This window comes from Bombina bombina, chromosome 4 (genome assembly GCF_027579735.1).
Source record: "Bombina bombina isolate aBomBom1 chromosome 4, aBomBom1.pri, whole genome shotgun sequence".
Classification (NCBI taxonomy): Eukaryota; Metazoa; Chordata; class Amphibia; order Anura; family Bombinatoridae; genus Bombina; species Bombina bombina.
In genome coordinates this window covers 494,439,326-494,456,557 of record NC_069502.1, presented here as the reverse complement: position 1 = coordinate 494,456,557, position 17,232 = coordinate 494,439,326, and the positions used below count along the sequence as shown (strand labels likewise).

General features: G+C 37.6%; 1 protein-coding gene across 1 annotated transcript in view; it reads left to right on the top strand.

Moving 5' to 3' along the window:
- The window catches only part of LOC128656479 (collagen alpha-1(IX) chain-like), a 117,933-nt gene extending 105,493 nt beyond the window's left edge, over positions 1-12,440 (top strand). Inside the window, exon 27 of the mRNA XM_053710399.1 lies at positions 12,106-12,440. Coding sequence (XP_053566374.1) covers positions 12,106-12,290 — 185 coding nt within the window. The 3' untranslated portion in view covers positions 12,291-12,440. The remainder of the gene's footprint in view (positions 1-12,105) is intronic.
- The last annotated feature ends 4,792 nt before the right edge of the window (positions 12,441-17,232 follow it).

The window sequence follows — 17,232 nt, the reverse complement described above, 5'->3', positions numbered from 1 at the left end:
GGGGGTAGAATAGTATAGTGTGGGTGCTTAGTGACAGAGGTATCAATAAAGCTGGGAAAAAGCCGAAGAGCAGCGAGATCAGATGAGTGATAACTATCACAGTCCGCTGCTCATCGCCCCGTACTTGGTGCGCGGCTTTTTGACAGCTTTTTTGATAACTTTGGCGAACGTACTCAGGTCCGCGGCGGCGATGTGAGGCGAGCTTAGGTGGGCGTATTGGGGCCGGCGAAGGCAGGTAAGTAGACACGTTGATAACTAGAGGCCAAAGTATCTGCACAATAGGCACACATGTAGCTCAATATCCCCAGAGCAAAAAGAAGTCAGGAAGTAAACTTAGTTATAAAGTATCTTTAAGCAGAGGGGGATATTTATCAAAGCCTCAACTATGCTGCATTCGCCGGCACCAATACGATCGCCTAACATCGCCTAACATAGTGGCCATGGACCTGAATACGATCTTCATATTTATAAAAAAAGCCGGCAAAAAGCCGCACACCAAGAACGGGGCGATGAGCATCGGACTGTTGTTAACTAACAGTCATAAATCTCGCTGCTATTCAGCTTTTTACCAACTTTATTTATACCCTGTCACTAAACGCCGCCACTATACTAAAATGTTTAACCCCTATCCCGCCGCTCCCGTACCCAGCCGCCACTAAATAAACATATTGACCCCTAAAACTCTGGCCTCCCACATCACTACCATTAACTAAACCTATTAACCCCTAAACCACCAGCCCCCCACATCGCCATAAACTAAATTAAGCTATTAACCCCTAAACCTAACAACCCGCTAACTTAACATTAAAATTACAACATACCTATCTTAAAATAAATTTAAACTTACCTGTAGAATTAAAAGAAACTAATTAATTAACCTTCCCTAACTATTATACTAAAATTACATTAAACTAGTAATTAAATTAACTATATTACATATTAAAAACCCTAAGCCTACTCAAATTATTTAAATCTACTATTAAAAATTACTAAATTACAAAAAAATAAACGCTGTTACAAAAATAAAAAACACTAAATTGCGAAAAAATCAAACCACATTATCAAAAAAAAAGAATTACCCCTAATCTAATAGCCCTATCAAAATAAAAAAGCCCCCCCAAAATAACCCCCCCTAGCCTACAATAAACTACCAATGGCCCTTAAAAGGGCCTTTTGTGGAGCATTGCCCCAAAGAAATCAGCTCTTTAACCTGTACAAAAAAATACAAACACCACCCAACAGTAAAACCCACCACCCAAACAACCAACCCCCCCCCCCCAAATAAAAAAACCTATCTAAAAAACCGAAGCTCCCCATTGCCCTGAAAAGGGCATTTTTATGGGCATTGCCCTTAAAATGGCATTTAGCTCTTTTACCTGCCCAGACCCTTCTCTTAAAATAAAACCCACCTAAAAAACCCTTAAATAAACCTAACACTAACCCCCGACGATCCACTTACAGTTTTTGAAGTTCCGCTTGAAGGATCCATCCAGCCGGCAAGAAGTCTTCATCCGGGCGGCAAGAAGTCTTCATCCATCCAGCAAAGTCTTCATTCATGCGGCCTCTTCCATCTTCATCCATCCGGTGCGGAGCGGGTCCATCCTGAAGACATCCAGCACGGAGCTCCTCTTCAATACTGTCGCCGCGGTAAACTGGAACTTAAATGCAAGTGATGTCATCCAAGATGGCATCCCTTGCATTTCTATTGGCTGAAATGGTTGTTAGGTTAATTTAGTTTATGGTGATGTGGGGAGCTGGCGGTTTAGGGGTTAATATGTTTAGTTAATGGTAGTGATGTGGGAGGCCAGAGGTTTAGGGGTTAATATGTTTATCTAGTGGCGGCGGGGTCCGGGAGCGGCGGGATAGGGGTTAATAACTTTATTTAGTTGCTGCGGTGTCGGGGAGAGCTGTGGAATAGGGGTTAATAACATTATGTAGGTGGCGGCGATGTCGGGGCGGCAGATTAGGGTTGTTTAGACTCTGGATTTATGTTAGGGTGTTAGGTGTAAACGTTACTTGTTTTCTACCATAGAAATCAATGGTATATCTGGCAGCATCAAAAATAAGCTTTTGGTGCTTTCAGACTCCGATTGATTCCTATGGCATCCGCGGCCTCCAGGGTGGTGGATTGAAAACCAGGTACGCTGGGTCAAAATAGCGTACTTGTTAATTATTTGATAACTTTTAAAAATTGTTAAATAGTGCCGAATATGTATTCGAAACATCTGTAATGACGTAAGCATCAATCTGTGTCGGATCGAGACCGGCGGATCGGATGTTACGTCACAGATTTTAACTTTTGCCGGTCTGTAGGCGTTGATAACTAGGTCGGATCAAGCTTGCCACAATTACGCTGCGGAATTCCTGCATATTTGCGGTTGATGGCTTGATAAATATCCCCCAGAGTGCTTGATTATACAAGTTAATTAACCAGATTCTCAAGCTGGATACCTACTAAACCCATTTGCACTCCTGACTATGTTTTACTCTGGGGATATTGAGCTACGTGTGTGGCTGTTGTGCAGATACTTTATAACTAACTTTACTTCCTGACTACTTTTTACTCTCTGGATATTTAAACTACTTTTTCCTGTGAACTAACACTTCATGAGACAAAGCAAACTACAGCTCCCTTCTGAGATTTCTTGCTGCCTAATGGATTTTGGAGCCTGAATTCTGTGAATCACTGTTGCTGCAATAGCTGAATGTGTGCTTAGCCTGCCATTACCATCTCTCTGGGATAGGACTGCTTCACCAAGGACCAGTATATACAGCCTGCAGAAACTGTCACAAACAAGTTTTCTGTAGGATTTCCCTATTCCTGGTGATTGCTGTTTTGTTGTGTTTAACGTTCTATTTTGGAGGACACCCAGGACTTCTAGAGAAGATTTAAAGGCTTTCTCAGCCTTTCTGGATCTCCGCATACACCACAAGGATTCTCATGACCAAGAAACAAGTTTGATACAATTTTTTTACTGATTTCATCACTTTTATCATCACATTGACTTGAGTTGGTATTTGTCTTTTGGATTTTTATATGGTTAACCTGTTTTGATACTTTTTGGCACTTATTGAGACATTTGACGTTCATAATTAAATTTTTATTTTTCATTCATTTTTTAAAATTTTTATATTTTTACATTTTTCAACTGTGCACGTATTTGCATATTTTTTCACAAGGTTGTATAATTCATTGACACTATTTGTATTCAGTCACTATCTGCATTCAGTCACTCACAGGCTTTGAGTAATTGTCAATGGTTTGTGCTTACCTTTTACTACTGTATAACTCCATTTATAGGATTCATTTTTAGAGATCACTGCTGATACATTGGGAATATTACAAAGTAACTACATACAACTGATTATGTATTTGAGCTAATTTTATTGATGTATTATTTCATTTAATCGAAGCAATCATGGATCCATGATTTTTAATCCATTATATACTTTGATGTTTTTTAAACCTGAAACCTGATGTTTGTTATTTGATGTAATATCATATTAAAGTGTAATTGCAATTTTACTACTGTAAAGCAATATATTACACACACTAGATAATCTAGGTACCCCACATCATCCGGTATAGTGGTCTAACATACCAGATATATTGACATAAGTAGAGTGTCACACTAGAGATCACACTACACCTATAAGACACTTCAGCCTTTTTTGGGCGCTCTGCACACTTCTCGACTTTTACCTCTTTTTTTTAGGTTAACTAGGTAACCTTTGTACAGTGTCAAAGGTGCATCCCCCCCCTTGGCGCTGAGTCTCCCCTACAATTTAGACTGTAAAGTGAAAACTGCCTTAAAGTGAAACAATGTGGTTTTAGCTTTCATTTCACTTGCCAGTGTTTAAAAACTTGAAAACATGTTTGAACTAACATATATTAGGGGTGCAATAGTGCTATGTTTAGTTTAACACTCGCAGAGCACAGTATTCAATTAATATTCAATAAATACTGTACCTGTAAAATAGTGACACTTACTGTAGTACAATTTGCCAGACTACAACACTGAGACACAGATTGCACTGTAATGGTGTAAACAGAGTGAACTAAGCATAACAAAATTGTGCCTGTCACTTTTCTTGCAATCTCACGAAGATTACAGCAATGTTGCAACGTTGAACTTCAGCTCCAAAAAGCGCTGTATTAGCGAAGCGCTGTGAAGTGAAGCACTGTAAAGTGAGGTACACCTGTAAAGGTAAACACAAAGAGGCCCATTTATCAAGCTCCGTACGGAGCTTGAGGGCCCGTGTATCTGGCGAGTCTTCAGACTCGCCAGAAACGCAAGTCTAAAGACCGCTGCGGACAGACATCGCAGCAATTCAACCCGATCGAATACGATTGATTGACACCCCCCTGCTGGCGGCCGATTGGCCACGAGTCTGCAGCGAGCGGTGTTGCTATAATAAAATGGGTTGTTGTGAGATTTTTAAAAAAAAGATCACAATGGCTTTAAATGTAACCCCCCCCCCCACTAATAATACAATGCAAGGCACTTCACATGGGCATTCTGATAGATGGGAATGGTGGCCTTTATATTGTTTATAATTTTATTTTGACATTTACAAATGTAATCACATACAATTTAGATTCTTAAATTAGTAGTAAACAAAAAGGGATTCCCACAGACACTTTATAGGTGACACATTTACTTCAACACATCTGCTGGACCTGCTCAACAGTAGATCTAAATGTTCATGTAACATTTAGTTATAGGTTAGGATGATCCCAGAGAAGCTCACTATACTACTCTTTCATTTTCTTTTCTTCCTCCTCTCTTTTCTTCTCCCCCCTTACATGCTCCTAGATTTAGAGTTCTGCATTAGCCGTCAAAAGCAACGTTAAGGGGTCCTAACGCTGCTTTTTACCGCCCGCTGGTATTTAGAGTCAGTCAGGAAAGGGTCTAACGCTCACTTCCAAGCCGCAACTTTTCCATACCGCAGATCTCCTTACGCCATTTGCGTATCCTATCTTTTCAATGGGATCTTCCTAACACCGGTATTTAGAGTCTTGGCTGAAGTGAGCGGTAGAGCCTCTACCGACAAGACTCCATCCGCAGAAAAAAGTCAGTAGTTAAGAGCTTTCTGGGATAACACCGGTTTATAAAGCTCTTAACTACTGTGCTCTAAAGTACACTAACACCCATAAACTACCTATGTACCTCTAAACCGAGGTCCCCCCACATCGCCGCCACTATAATAATTTTTTTTAACCCCTAATCTGCCGAACGCACACCGCCGCCACCTACATTATCCCTATGTACCCCTAATCTGCTGCCCCTAACATTGCCGACACCTACATAATATTTATTAACCCCTAATCTGCCCCCCCCAACGTCGCCGCTACCTTACCTACACTTATTAACCCCTAATCTGCCGACCGGACCTCGCCGCTACTCTAATAAATGTATTAACCCCTAAACCGCCTCACTCCCGCCTCGCAAACCCTATAATAAATAGTATTAACCCCTAATCTGCCCTCCCTAACATCGCCGACACCTAACTTCAAGTATTAACCCCTAATCTGCCGACCGGACCTCACCGCTACTCTAATAAATGTATTAACCCCTAAACTAAGTCTAACCCGAGCCCTAACACCCCCCTAAGTTAAATAGTTAACAGCTCTATTACCTTACCAGCCCTTAAAAGGGCTTTTTGCGGGGCATGCCCCAAAGAAATCAGCTCTTTTGCCTGTAAAAAAAACACAATACCACCCCCCAACATTACAACCCACCACCCACATACCCCTACTCTAACCCAAACCCCCGATCAGCCAATAGAATGCGAGCTCAATCTGATTGGCTGATTGGATCAGCCAATCCGATTGAACTTGAATTTGATTGGCTGATTCAATCAGCCAATCAGATTTTTCCTACCTTAATTCCGATTGGCTGATAGAATCCTATCAGCCAATCGGAATTTGAGGGACGCCATCTTGGATGACGTCACTTAAAGGAACCTTCATTCGTCGGTAGTTATCGGTAGAAGAGGATGTTCCGCGTTGGAGGTCTTGAAGATGGAGCCGCTCCTCATCGGATGGATGAAGATAGAAGATGCCGCTTGGATAAAGATGTTTGCCAGTCCGGATGTCCTCTTCTGCCCGGATAGGATGAAGACTTCTGCCGCTCCGGATGTCTTCTTTTGGTCCATCGCTGCTCGGCTGAGTGAAGACGACTCAAGGTAGGGAGATCTTCAGGGGGGTAGTGTTAGGTTTATTTAAGGGGGGTTTGGGTTAGAGTAGGGGTATGTGGGTGGTGGGTTGTAATGTTGGGGGGTGGTATTGTGTTTTTTTACAGTCAAAATAGCTGATTTCTTTGGGGCATGGCCCGCAAAAAGCCCTTTTAAGGGCTGGTAAGGTAATAGAGCTGTTAACTATTTTAATTTAGATTAGGGTAGGGAATTTTTTTATTTTGGGGGGCTTTGTTATTTTATTAGGGGGCTTAGAGTAGGTGTAATTAGCTTAAAATTCTTCTAATCTTTTTTTATTTTTTGTAATTTAGTGTTTGTTTTTGTAATTTAGTTTAGTTTATTTAATAGTAGGTACTTGTAGTTAATTGATTTAATTTATTTATTGATAGTGTAGTGTTAGGTTTAATTGTAACTTAGGTTAGGATTTATTTTACAGGTAATTTTGTAATTATTTTAACTAGGTAGCTATTAAATAGTTAATAACTATTTAATATCTATTGTACCTAGTTAAAATAAATACAAAGTTGCCTGTAAAATAAATATAAATCCTAAAATAGCTACAATATAATTATTCGTTATATTGTAGCTATATTAGGGTTTATTTTACAGGTAAGTATGTAGCTTTAAATAGGAATACTTTAGTTAATAATATTTAATTTATTTCGCTAGATTAAAATTATATTTAATTTAGGGGGGTGTTAGGGTTAGACTTAGCTTTAGGGGTTAATACATCTATTAGAGTAGCGGTGAGGTCCAGTCGGCAGATTAGGGGTTAATACTTGAAGTTAGGTGTCGGCGATGTTAGGGAGGGCAGATTAGGGGTTAATACTATTTATTATAGGGTTTTTGAGGCGGGAGTGCGGCGGTTTAGGGGTTAATACATTTATTATAGTGGCGGCGAGGTCCGGTCGGCAGATTAGGGGTTAATAAGTGTGTGTAAGGTAGCGGCGACGTTGGGGGGGGCAGATTAGGGGTTAATAAATATACTATAGGGGTCGGCGGTGTTGTGGGCAGCAGATTAGGGGTACATAGGTATAATGTAGGTGGCGGCGGTGTCCGGAGCGGCAGATTAGGGGTTAATAATAAAATGCAGGGGTCAGCGATAGCGGGGGCGGCAGATTAGAGGTTAAGTGTAAGATTAGGAGTGTTTAGACTCGGGGTACATGTTAGGGTGTTAGGTGCAGACTTAGAAAGTGTTTCCCCATAGGAAACAATGGGGCTGCGTTGGGAGTTTAACGCTGCTTTTTTGCAGGTGTTAGGTTTTTTTTCATCCCAAACTGCCCCATTGTTTCCTATGGGGGAATCATGCACAAGCACGTTTTTCCAGCTAGCCGCTACCGTAAGCAATGCTGGTATTGAGAGTTGAAGTGGCGGTAAATATGTCTCTACGCTCCCTTTTTGGAGCCTAACGCAGCCCTTCAGAGAACTCTAAATACCAGCGTTATTTAAAAGGTGCGGGGGGAAAAAAACACGCGTAGCTAATGCACCCCTTTGGCCGCAAAACTCTAAATCTAGCCGATGGTCTTTTATATATTCTATATTTCTCAAGGATTTCTTCAATACACTTTCTTCTTTCTTTTCCAGTTCCAGCCTGATGGTATAGTTGTTCTAAACCTCTGCATAGATATATTTTTCTCTTTCGTTATTATTCTCTCAGTAGTCATGTTATTAGTTTTACAATGAGCTGTGTTCATCATTCCTTTAGACAAGCTTGTCACAGTTTCTACCAGTTCAGCTGATAATTAATTTGGTGCCTAGGTTCCTTTCACAGTTTAATATTTTTTCTGTCTAGATATTTAGATATCTCTAGTTCCTAAATATACAAGATTATTATCTCTTATTGACTATTTATGTACATTTCTATTGCTACTGTTTGATAGTATAACTATTGCCAATGTTGATAAAAATAAATCAATATTAAAAAAAGCAAAACAATGAATTAAAGGGATTTTTTATCAGCTTTTCACCATTGTAACTTGTTTACTTAAAAGCACATTTAGGCCTAGATTACAAGTGGAGCGCTAACATTAGCGCTAGGGGTATAAACACGATCGAGAGGTCGCAGTATTCTTTACACTCATATTCATATTACTAGTGGCGCGCTGTTAAAATTACCGCAAATTTGTTTGCACAAACTCACCGTAATTTATGCTCCCCATATTTTCTATGGGTAGCATAAAGCGCTAATTTGTGCTTGTATTACAATTACTGCTCAAACTTTTTACGCAACCTGAAAGTTTACATAAAGAGTTTGTCCAGATGAAACAGTTACACTAAACACACAATTAACCCCTAAACTGCCATCCCCCCACATCACAAGCTACATAAATATACTATTAACCCCAAAACCACCATCCCCCACATTGCAATATCTAAACTATATTATTAACCCCTAAACTGCCATCCCCCGACACAACCCAAAATAAACTACCCCAAACTTTACCAAAAAAAATCCTAACTACCTTAAAAAAAAAAACCCCCAAAAAAACGTACCTGTCAAATTAAATAAAAACCATTGACTTCTATGGAGCAGTAGGTTTTTGCGCTAGCGATATTTATTTTGCGCGAGTCGGGTTAGTGCTAGAGCGATAATTTTAATTTCAACTTGTAATACCAGTGCAACCCAACTTGTGCAAAAACGTATACACATACATACACACGCATATACAATGTATATGTGTGTATGTACACTATATATATGTGTGTGAATATTTATATGTGTAATTTTTATACATTTGTCCATTCAAATCAAATTTTGAATGTTTATCAAACATTCTAACCTTTTAATCTCCTATATTAAGCATTCTTCAATGTTTTTTTGTGATACCCTACATAGGTACATAAAATAACAAAAACTTTATTTAATACTGAACAATGGAGGAAACTGAAAAAATGCATTATTTTCAGTTTTCATTATAATCATTTCTACCCAAAAAGCATAGCTAAAGATAACACCACAAAATAGCTAATTTATTTTTTCCTGATTTCAAGAATACCTCATATATCTAGGTTTCAAAGTTATTTATAGTAAATATAGGCCAAATACTATAAAGATGGCATTATTGGCTTAACGCTTTTAAGTTTAATAGTGGTCACCAAAACTGCTACGCAAAAGTATATATATTTGTAGAAACTAGATACACCAGGGTATTTACTTGGTGGAATTTTGGCAATTTAAAATAAACCATTTTATTACTTAGGGTAGAAAAAACCCCACAACATTTTATTAAAATACATTTATACTATTTTTTTCACTGGGAATATAGAGGTTGATCACAATCTATCGCCAATTTGCTTCTGGAATGTCTTTTTGGCTTTTCGCCAGAATTGGTCGTTGAGATTCTCAGGTGATCACAATGCAATATAAATTTGTTTGTTAAAAGCCCGCAGACGTGAATGCCTTTTCAACAGAAAAGCTCCCAAAAAATGCCTTTACATTTGTAAAGTACCTGTTCTTGAAATAAAAACTGGGCAGTCACCCAAAACTGATACAATAGTCTTTTCAGACAGCGAGGTCTGTCGGATCAGGTCCGACAGACCTCGCTAAATTCGGCAAGCAATATGCTCGCCGTATTCAGCATTGCACCAGCAGCACACAAGAGCTGCTGGTGCAACACCGCCCCCTGCAGACTCGCGGCCAATAGGCCACCAGCAGTGGGGTGTCAATCAACCCGATCAAACTCGATCAGGTTGATTTCCGGCGATGTCTGTCTGCCTGCTCAGAGCAGGCGGACAGGTTATGGAGCAGTGGTCTTTGTGACCATTCGGAGCTTGATAAATATGCCCCATTGTGTGCATGGAGGCAATTCCCCTATAAAACCAGACCATGAAAGCACTATTTCATTTGAAGGTCTCTAAGACAGATACAATGTTGCAAGGCAGCGGGTTCACACTTTATTCACAGTTTAATTATTGTTAAAATCTAGTGTAAGAAAATAAAGTAATTTCAATGGAAACCATAGTCTCCATCTTGCTTTAAGAACATGCCAAATGGAAACAGTCCTTTAACAATCATTAGAACTAAATATTGTAAAAAAAACAATATTTGTCAGAGTTTAAAAGTTATCATATAGCAATAGAAAAATGGTGCCAAGTCTGCCCATCATGTCAACATACTATTTGCATTCATATGGTTTAGAAGTGTTGTGGATGGAAACAGATTGCAATAGGTTCCTGTGAATGTTGCGATTGTGTGATCACATTTTAAAACCCGGTTATGAAGATGCCAGTAGTGTTAGTTACAAACACAACAGTGTGAGTGTGACTAAGAATTAGATGTTGGAGTCCTGATATGACTTTTCCTGCAGATCCTCTAGCTGTTCAGGATATTACGTACTCAACATATACATATGTATGTGAACATATATACACAATCTGCCCTGTCCACTGAATACAGTCTCTACCATAGGGATGAAAAGAGCTTTAATGAATCAATACCATGTATGCTAGTACACATCTACAATGTCTCCTATGGAGTATTTTTCACATGTGTAAGATAATAGATTGTTTGCAAATAGCTTTGGAACAGTTGCAAAGATGTCCAAAATGCCATTTTTTAAGAGTTATCAAGTGCCTTAAGGTGTAGAATTTGAAAACGTGAAAAGGCATTCAAAATGGATTGGGACCACTGAGATCTTTTCAGGCCCTATAGTAAAAAAAGGTCTTTTAGTGAGGATACAAAAACACGTTTAACATGAAGGAAAGAGACAAAAACAAGATATTGTGATCATGTGGAATTGAAAAGTGGCCTCCAGAAATATTGCACAAGATGCATCAGCTGATAGACTGTGATCAAGGCCAAAGTGATACAGGTGTCCTCTTTCTCTATCAGAAGAACGAGTGCTGACAAGGAGAGAAGAGGAGAGCAAGACAAACCATTATTTACAAACAATGCCTTTTTATTTGTAATGTGGTAACAGTAATCACTTTATTGGGCATCACTGGACTGCTTCACTCCTGAGGCATCCAGCGATAGCCCACTAAGCCTGGTACTAGCATGCCAGTATCTATGAGGCATTAAAGTATCCTCCACTATCCCCCATCTGGCTTGCTCTTGTCACCAGCAGTCTATACAGTATATGGTTTGAAATATCTGCCACAGATAAAGCTCAGCATCTCAAACGTTCTACTTCTATACTTCATCCTTAAATTATTACCAATTCATCTTTGACTTACTCCTGTTTTATTACTTTTATGTGATGTAGATAAAATATACAAAGTCTTAATTAACTCTTTCAGACTGAAACAAACTTTCAGGACTTTATGCTATTCCTAATTCTCATTTTCAGAGATTTTCTAAATCTACACTCTTAACTTATCTTTCTTTGCTTTTTAAACTCTGCTCCATTATCTTTCACAAATATTACCCAGACCTTCCCTTTGGGCAGGGCGAGAGGGGCAACCGCCCAGGGCCAGTGCTTTGGGGGGCAGGGACTTTCAGGGGTAAGGGTATAAGAAGGTGCAATGTATATCCTGTATTTAGTTTATGAAGAAGTGTTTATGGTATAATGAGATGTAATATATACAGTTATTTATATAGGTAACTCTGAATGTTGAGACATGGGTGGTCCATACAGGGACCGGGCATACAGGGGGAGGGGAATATGAGCGCTGGGCTGTGGGGTCCCACAAATTTGCCTTGCCCAGGGAACTGCAATGCTAAGGGTGTACCTGATATTAACCATAATGACCTTTGATCATGAATAAAAATCCTATCATTAAATAGAACACTTTGTATAAAGTTTGATTTACACCTTACATTATAATACAAAGGTAGGACCCTCAAATTTGGTTTGTCCAATTATATTTAGTAAAATGTTAGAAAATAAATAAGAATAAAACATGCAAAAGATGTCAATAAAAAATCACAAATTTCAAGGTAACAAAATTGTATTTTTTTTTTATTAGGTGGAAGAGGAAAACCTGGATTAGCATTTGATGGTGAACCTGGTCAAATGGGTCCTCGTGGTCACAGAGGGCAACCTGGCCTCATAGGTTATACAGGCTTAAGAGGACCTCCAGGGCAATGTATTACAAATGCCTGTGAAAACAGTCAACTTTCTAGTTCACCTGAAACAGAAGAGAACTTATAATGCCCAAAAAGGAAAATGGACTAATGTTTTATTTGGACAACATAATATCATATCATAAATGTTTCAAAAGATATTTCAGTTAAAATGGATATTATCATAATATTACATAGGAAACAGAAAATATAAAAACTCAATTACTGTGTATATAAAGTTCTGTCTTTCTTGTATAGAGGAGAGTAAATACTTTAAATGGAATTTTCCACAAAAGCAAACAATATTCCCTATTATGGGCCAGATTATGAGTGGCGCACTAACAGTTGAGCGCAAGCAATATTGGGTTTCTCACACCTGTCGGAAGTGTGTCGGAAGTAGTGCGCATATTACAAGTTAAAAGTAAATACATTTGCTCAAGCAAGATTGAATTTAAGGCGCGTCGGGTTAGTGCAACTTCAGAGGTCTGGTTAACTATTATGCTTGAATAAAAAGTTGCAGAAAAAATATCAAAAATACATTTAAAAGTACAGTTACACTCATAATAACACTGTCTGATAAAAATTATTGAAAAAAATTGCAATAAAAAGTGATAAGGGTTCAAAGATATGAGGTGTAAGAAAAAAAAGGTCTGCAAAGGGCGTTAACATAGAGATACATAAATATACATGTCTAGATATGAATGTGTGTGTGTGTATATATATATATATATATATGTTTATATCTGTGTGTACATATGTATTTAACTTATAAATATATACCTTATATATACCTATACCTGCATATCTATTCCTATAGCTATATAGGTATATTTATGTATTTTACATGAACAGTATCATATATATATATATATATATATATATATATATATATATATATATATATATATATATATATATATACAAATTGTTAAACATGATTAAACATACTGTAAAATATATAGATATATTCTATGGATTATCTATATACACATATACAGTATATAGAAATATGTATTTCAGAATAACATTATCCTCTAAGGGAATAATAATGGAATGTGAAATATGTACAGTAAAAATACAGAAAAACACATATAAACAGATACATATGTATACATACATAGACATTTATATACGAGGGGATTTTTGCAGTCAAGTAGTTAAAAAATGAAATATCATACTTATGCAATATTCATATTATATTCATATTAATTAATTAATTATAATAAAGTGTTTAACTGTGTATGTAGTGTAAATATTTCACATTCCACATTCTTCACATAGGGGAATATGTTCTAAGTATTTATAAATAGATATTCCTATATATCTGTAAATATGTATACCTATATATAATCATTGGAATGTGAAATATGAATATTTTCATGTCAGGTTAGCGCACTTGAGAAAATGTGATCGGGTTAGCTAGTTTTTCTTTCCTTCAACTTTTCACTCTCCATTGAAGTCTTTTGGAGAATACGTTAACGTGATTGCAATATTGTAACTTTGACTTTTTGCTCACGTCGGATTAGCATGCAAATGAAAACTTTCAACTTGTAATACGCTCAGTATCTAACACATGCAAAAAGTCGATAATTAGCGCTCCACTACTAATCTAGCCCTATATGTCTTACACAGCAAATTGTATTGATTTTATTTTAGCTTGACACAATAAGTACAAGTAAGATATTTGAGACTATGGTATTTGATCCAGCTTTTACTCTACTAGCTAATACATTGGTTTAATCAGCCTAACCGTCATCAGAATGAAAAGCAAATTGAATAATAGTTTAATAAACTGTACAATTTTGATAATATTTAGTCTAGTTGTATTTTTTCAACTGAATTTGCGGTGATGTCCTCCATAAATAGTAAATGCTACAGCTTGGGTACATTATATTAAGAAACTGCTAAAAGTAAAATACTGCTTTCTCAAATCTTATGATATGACTAATTTAAAGTTATAATTATCCTACCCTAATTGATTATACATGCAATCAGCCAATAGGATTGAACTGGCATTCTATTGGCTGTTCCAATCAGCCAATAGAATGCAAGCTCAATCCTATTGGCTGATTGGATCAGCCAATAGGATTGAAGTTCAAGCCTATTGGCTGATCCAATCAGCCGATAGGATTTTTTCTACCTTAATTCTGATTGGCTGATAGAATTCTATCAGCCAATCGGAATCTAAGGGACGCCATCTTGGATGACGTCACTTAAAGAGATATTCATTACTAAGAAGCCGTAGTTTAAAGAGGATGCTCCGCGTCGGATGTCTTGAAGATAGACTCGCTCCGCGCTGGAAGGATGAAGATAGAAGATGCCGTCTGGATGGAGACTTCTGCCCGTTTGGAGGACCACTTCTGCCTGTCTGGAGGACCACTTCTGCCGGCTTCGTTGAGGACATCTTGCCGCTTGGATGAAGACTTCTTCCGGTAAGTGAATCTTCGGGGGTTAGTGTTAGGATTTTTTAAGAGTGTATTGGGTGGGTTTATTTTTTAGGTTAGGGCTTTGGGACTGCAAAAGAGCTAAATGCCCTTTTAAGGACAATGCCAATCCAAATGCCCCTTTCAGGGCATGGGGAGCTTAGTTTTTTTAGTTAGGGTTTTATTTGGGGGGTTGGTTGTGTAGGTGGTGGGTTTTACTGTTGGGGGGGTTATTTGTATTTTTTTTTTTACAGGTAAAAGAGCTGATTACTTTGGGGCAATGCCCAGCAAAAGGCTATTGATAGTTTAGTTTAGGCTAGGGATTTTTTTATTTTGGGGGGGCTTTTTTATTTTGATAGGGCTATTAGATTAGGTGTAATTAGTTTAAAGATCTGTAATTTGTTTTTTATTTTCTGTAATTTAGTGTTTGTTTTTTTGTAATTTATCTAATTAAAAACTAGATTAGGGGTTAATAAGTGTAAGATTAGGGGTGTTTAGACTCGGGGTTCATGTTAGGGTGTTAGGTGTAAACATAAAATATGTTTCCCCATAGGAATCAATGGGGTTGCGTTACTGAGTTTTACGCTGCTTTATTGCAGGTGTTAGACTTTTTCTCAGCCGGCTCTCCCCATTGATGTCTATGGGCAAATCGTGCACGAGCACGTACGACCAGCTCACCACTGACTTAAGCAGCGCTGGTATTGGAGTGCGGTATGGAGCTCAATTTTGCTCAACGCTCACTTCTTGCCTTTTAAAGCCGGGTTTGTAAAAACCTGTAATACCAGCGGTGAGAAAAAAATGCTTGTTAGCACCGCATAGCTCGTAATGCAAAACTCGTCGTAAGTATTTACAATAAATAGTACATTATCCTGTAAGTGAAAAACATTGGAAAGTGAAATATGTACAGTAAATATACAGTAAAGCACATAAAAACATTTACATATATATATATATATATATATATATATATTTGTAATCAGAGACTATAAGAGAGAAAATTGGGACATCATAATAAATGTACCTTCAAAAAAGATAGGAGATCAAGCACTCTTTTAAGCAATAAAAATATTAATATTTATTATGGTCACATATTTGGGACACCTACAATAAGATCAAAGTAGGATATATATATATATATATACAGTATATTATATTTTTCCTTTATAGGAACGCATCAAAATGTACATCAATTGCATCTCAAAATCAGTATAAAAAGACAATTAGATTGCTAAGTCACGTGACTAACAAACCCTTAGATTAGTACGTAATTTATATGCACAATTACATTATACATCGTACCTTATACGGTACATTGCTACCACTACACCCCAGCTGCACACAGTAACTCCCAGACAAATGTCAAGGAGCGAAACTCCTGGGCAGGTTCAATATAGGGATCTAAGTGGAGCGTGATACCTTTAAGGTTTAAACAATAAATAGTGCAAGAAAAATGGCTATAATAGTTGCAAACAAGGTAACCATACATAATTACACTTTTACAAAAATGCAATCCACCCCGTACAAATGTATAAGGTATATATGTAAAATATGCAAGCAGCAGTCTCTATACAATCAGGTCATCAGTGTAACGACCCTCCACATTGCGGTATTGTTTGAGACATATTGAATCTTAATATGCAAGTTTCCAAAATAGTAATTAACGCATACAATGTCAGTGGTATTTCCATAAACTTATTTGAGTTTTTCAGTTAGCTCAGTCCCAGTTCAATCCTGGTCCGGAATAGCTTTTAAAGCGGGTATATAGAAAAGCAACTGTAGTATTTGAATAGACTGCCAGTGTCCGTGGCTTCTACAAACAACGTACTTCCTCGTGAGGGTTGTGTCACATGATCGTGTTGTCCAATGCCTACGCAGGTTTCACCCTTAACGTCTATTGGTAGACAGGGCTTCCTCAGGGCTATTGGATCTTATCCCCTGATCCGGAGTTTTAAGCTGTATTTACTCCGCCCACAAAGTTAATGAAAAAAATGTATCGTACATAACCTTAAAGAGATACAGACATTACAAGCAATGTAGTGTAATAGGATACAATGTAAACCTTATGGTGCAAACCATGTCAAATACATTTGTCATAATACAAAATTTACAGTGCCAGTGCAATTACTTACAATGATAAGCATTACAGTATTAGAATAGACAAACCAACTACAATAGGAGCAAGGACAATTCAGTAGGAAGAACGTCATTTTATGAATTACCATATGAAGCTAGCCATGTCAAGTTTTTCATTTAGACCTAACAGAGTGAGAGTATTAAGGGTGTAAATCCACCTTCAATACTTTTGGAGAAGGAATTTATCGTTGTTCCCCCCTCTACCATGCAGGAGACCCTTATCAATTCCTGTGAATTTGAGACATTCAGGATTACTATTATGTTTTAATTGATGGTGTCTAGCTATACTGCTTGTTTGAATTTGGTCGTTAATATCATTCCTGTGGTCTTTTATACGGTCTTTGAAGATTTTCTTAGTTTTGCCAACATAAAATCTGGGACAAGAACACTCAAGTAGATAAACCACCCCTTGTTACAACCCTGTTACAATTAAAGAAATGGAGTATTTGAAATTCTTTTTCATTATTACCAGAA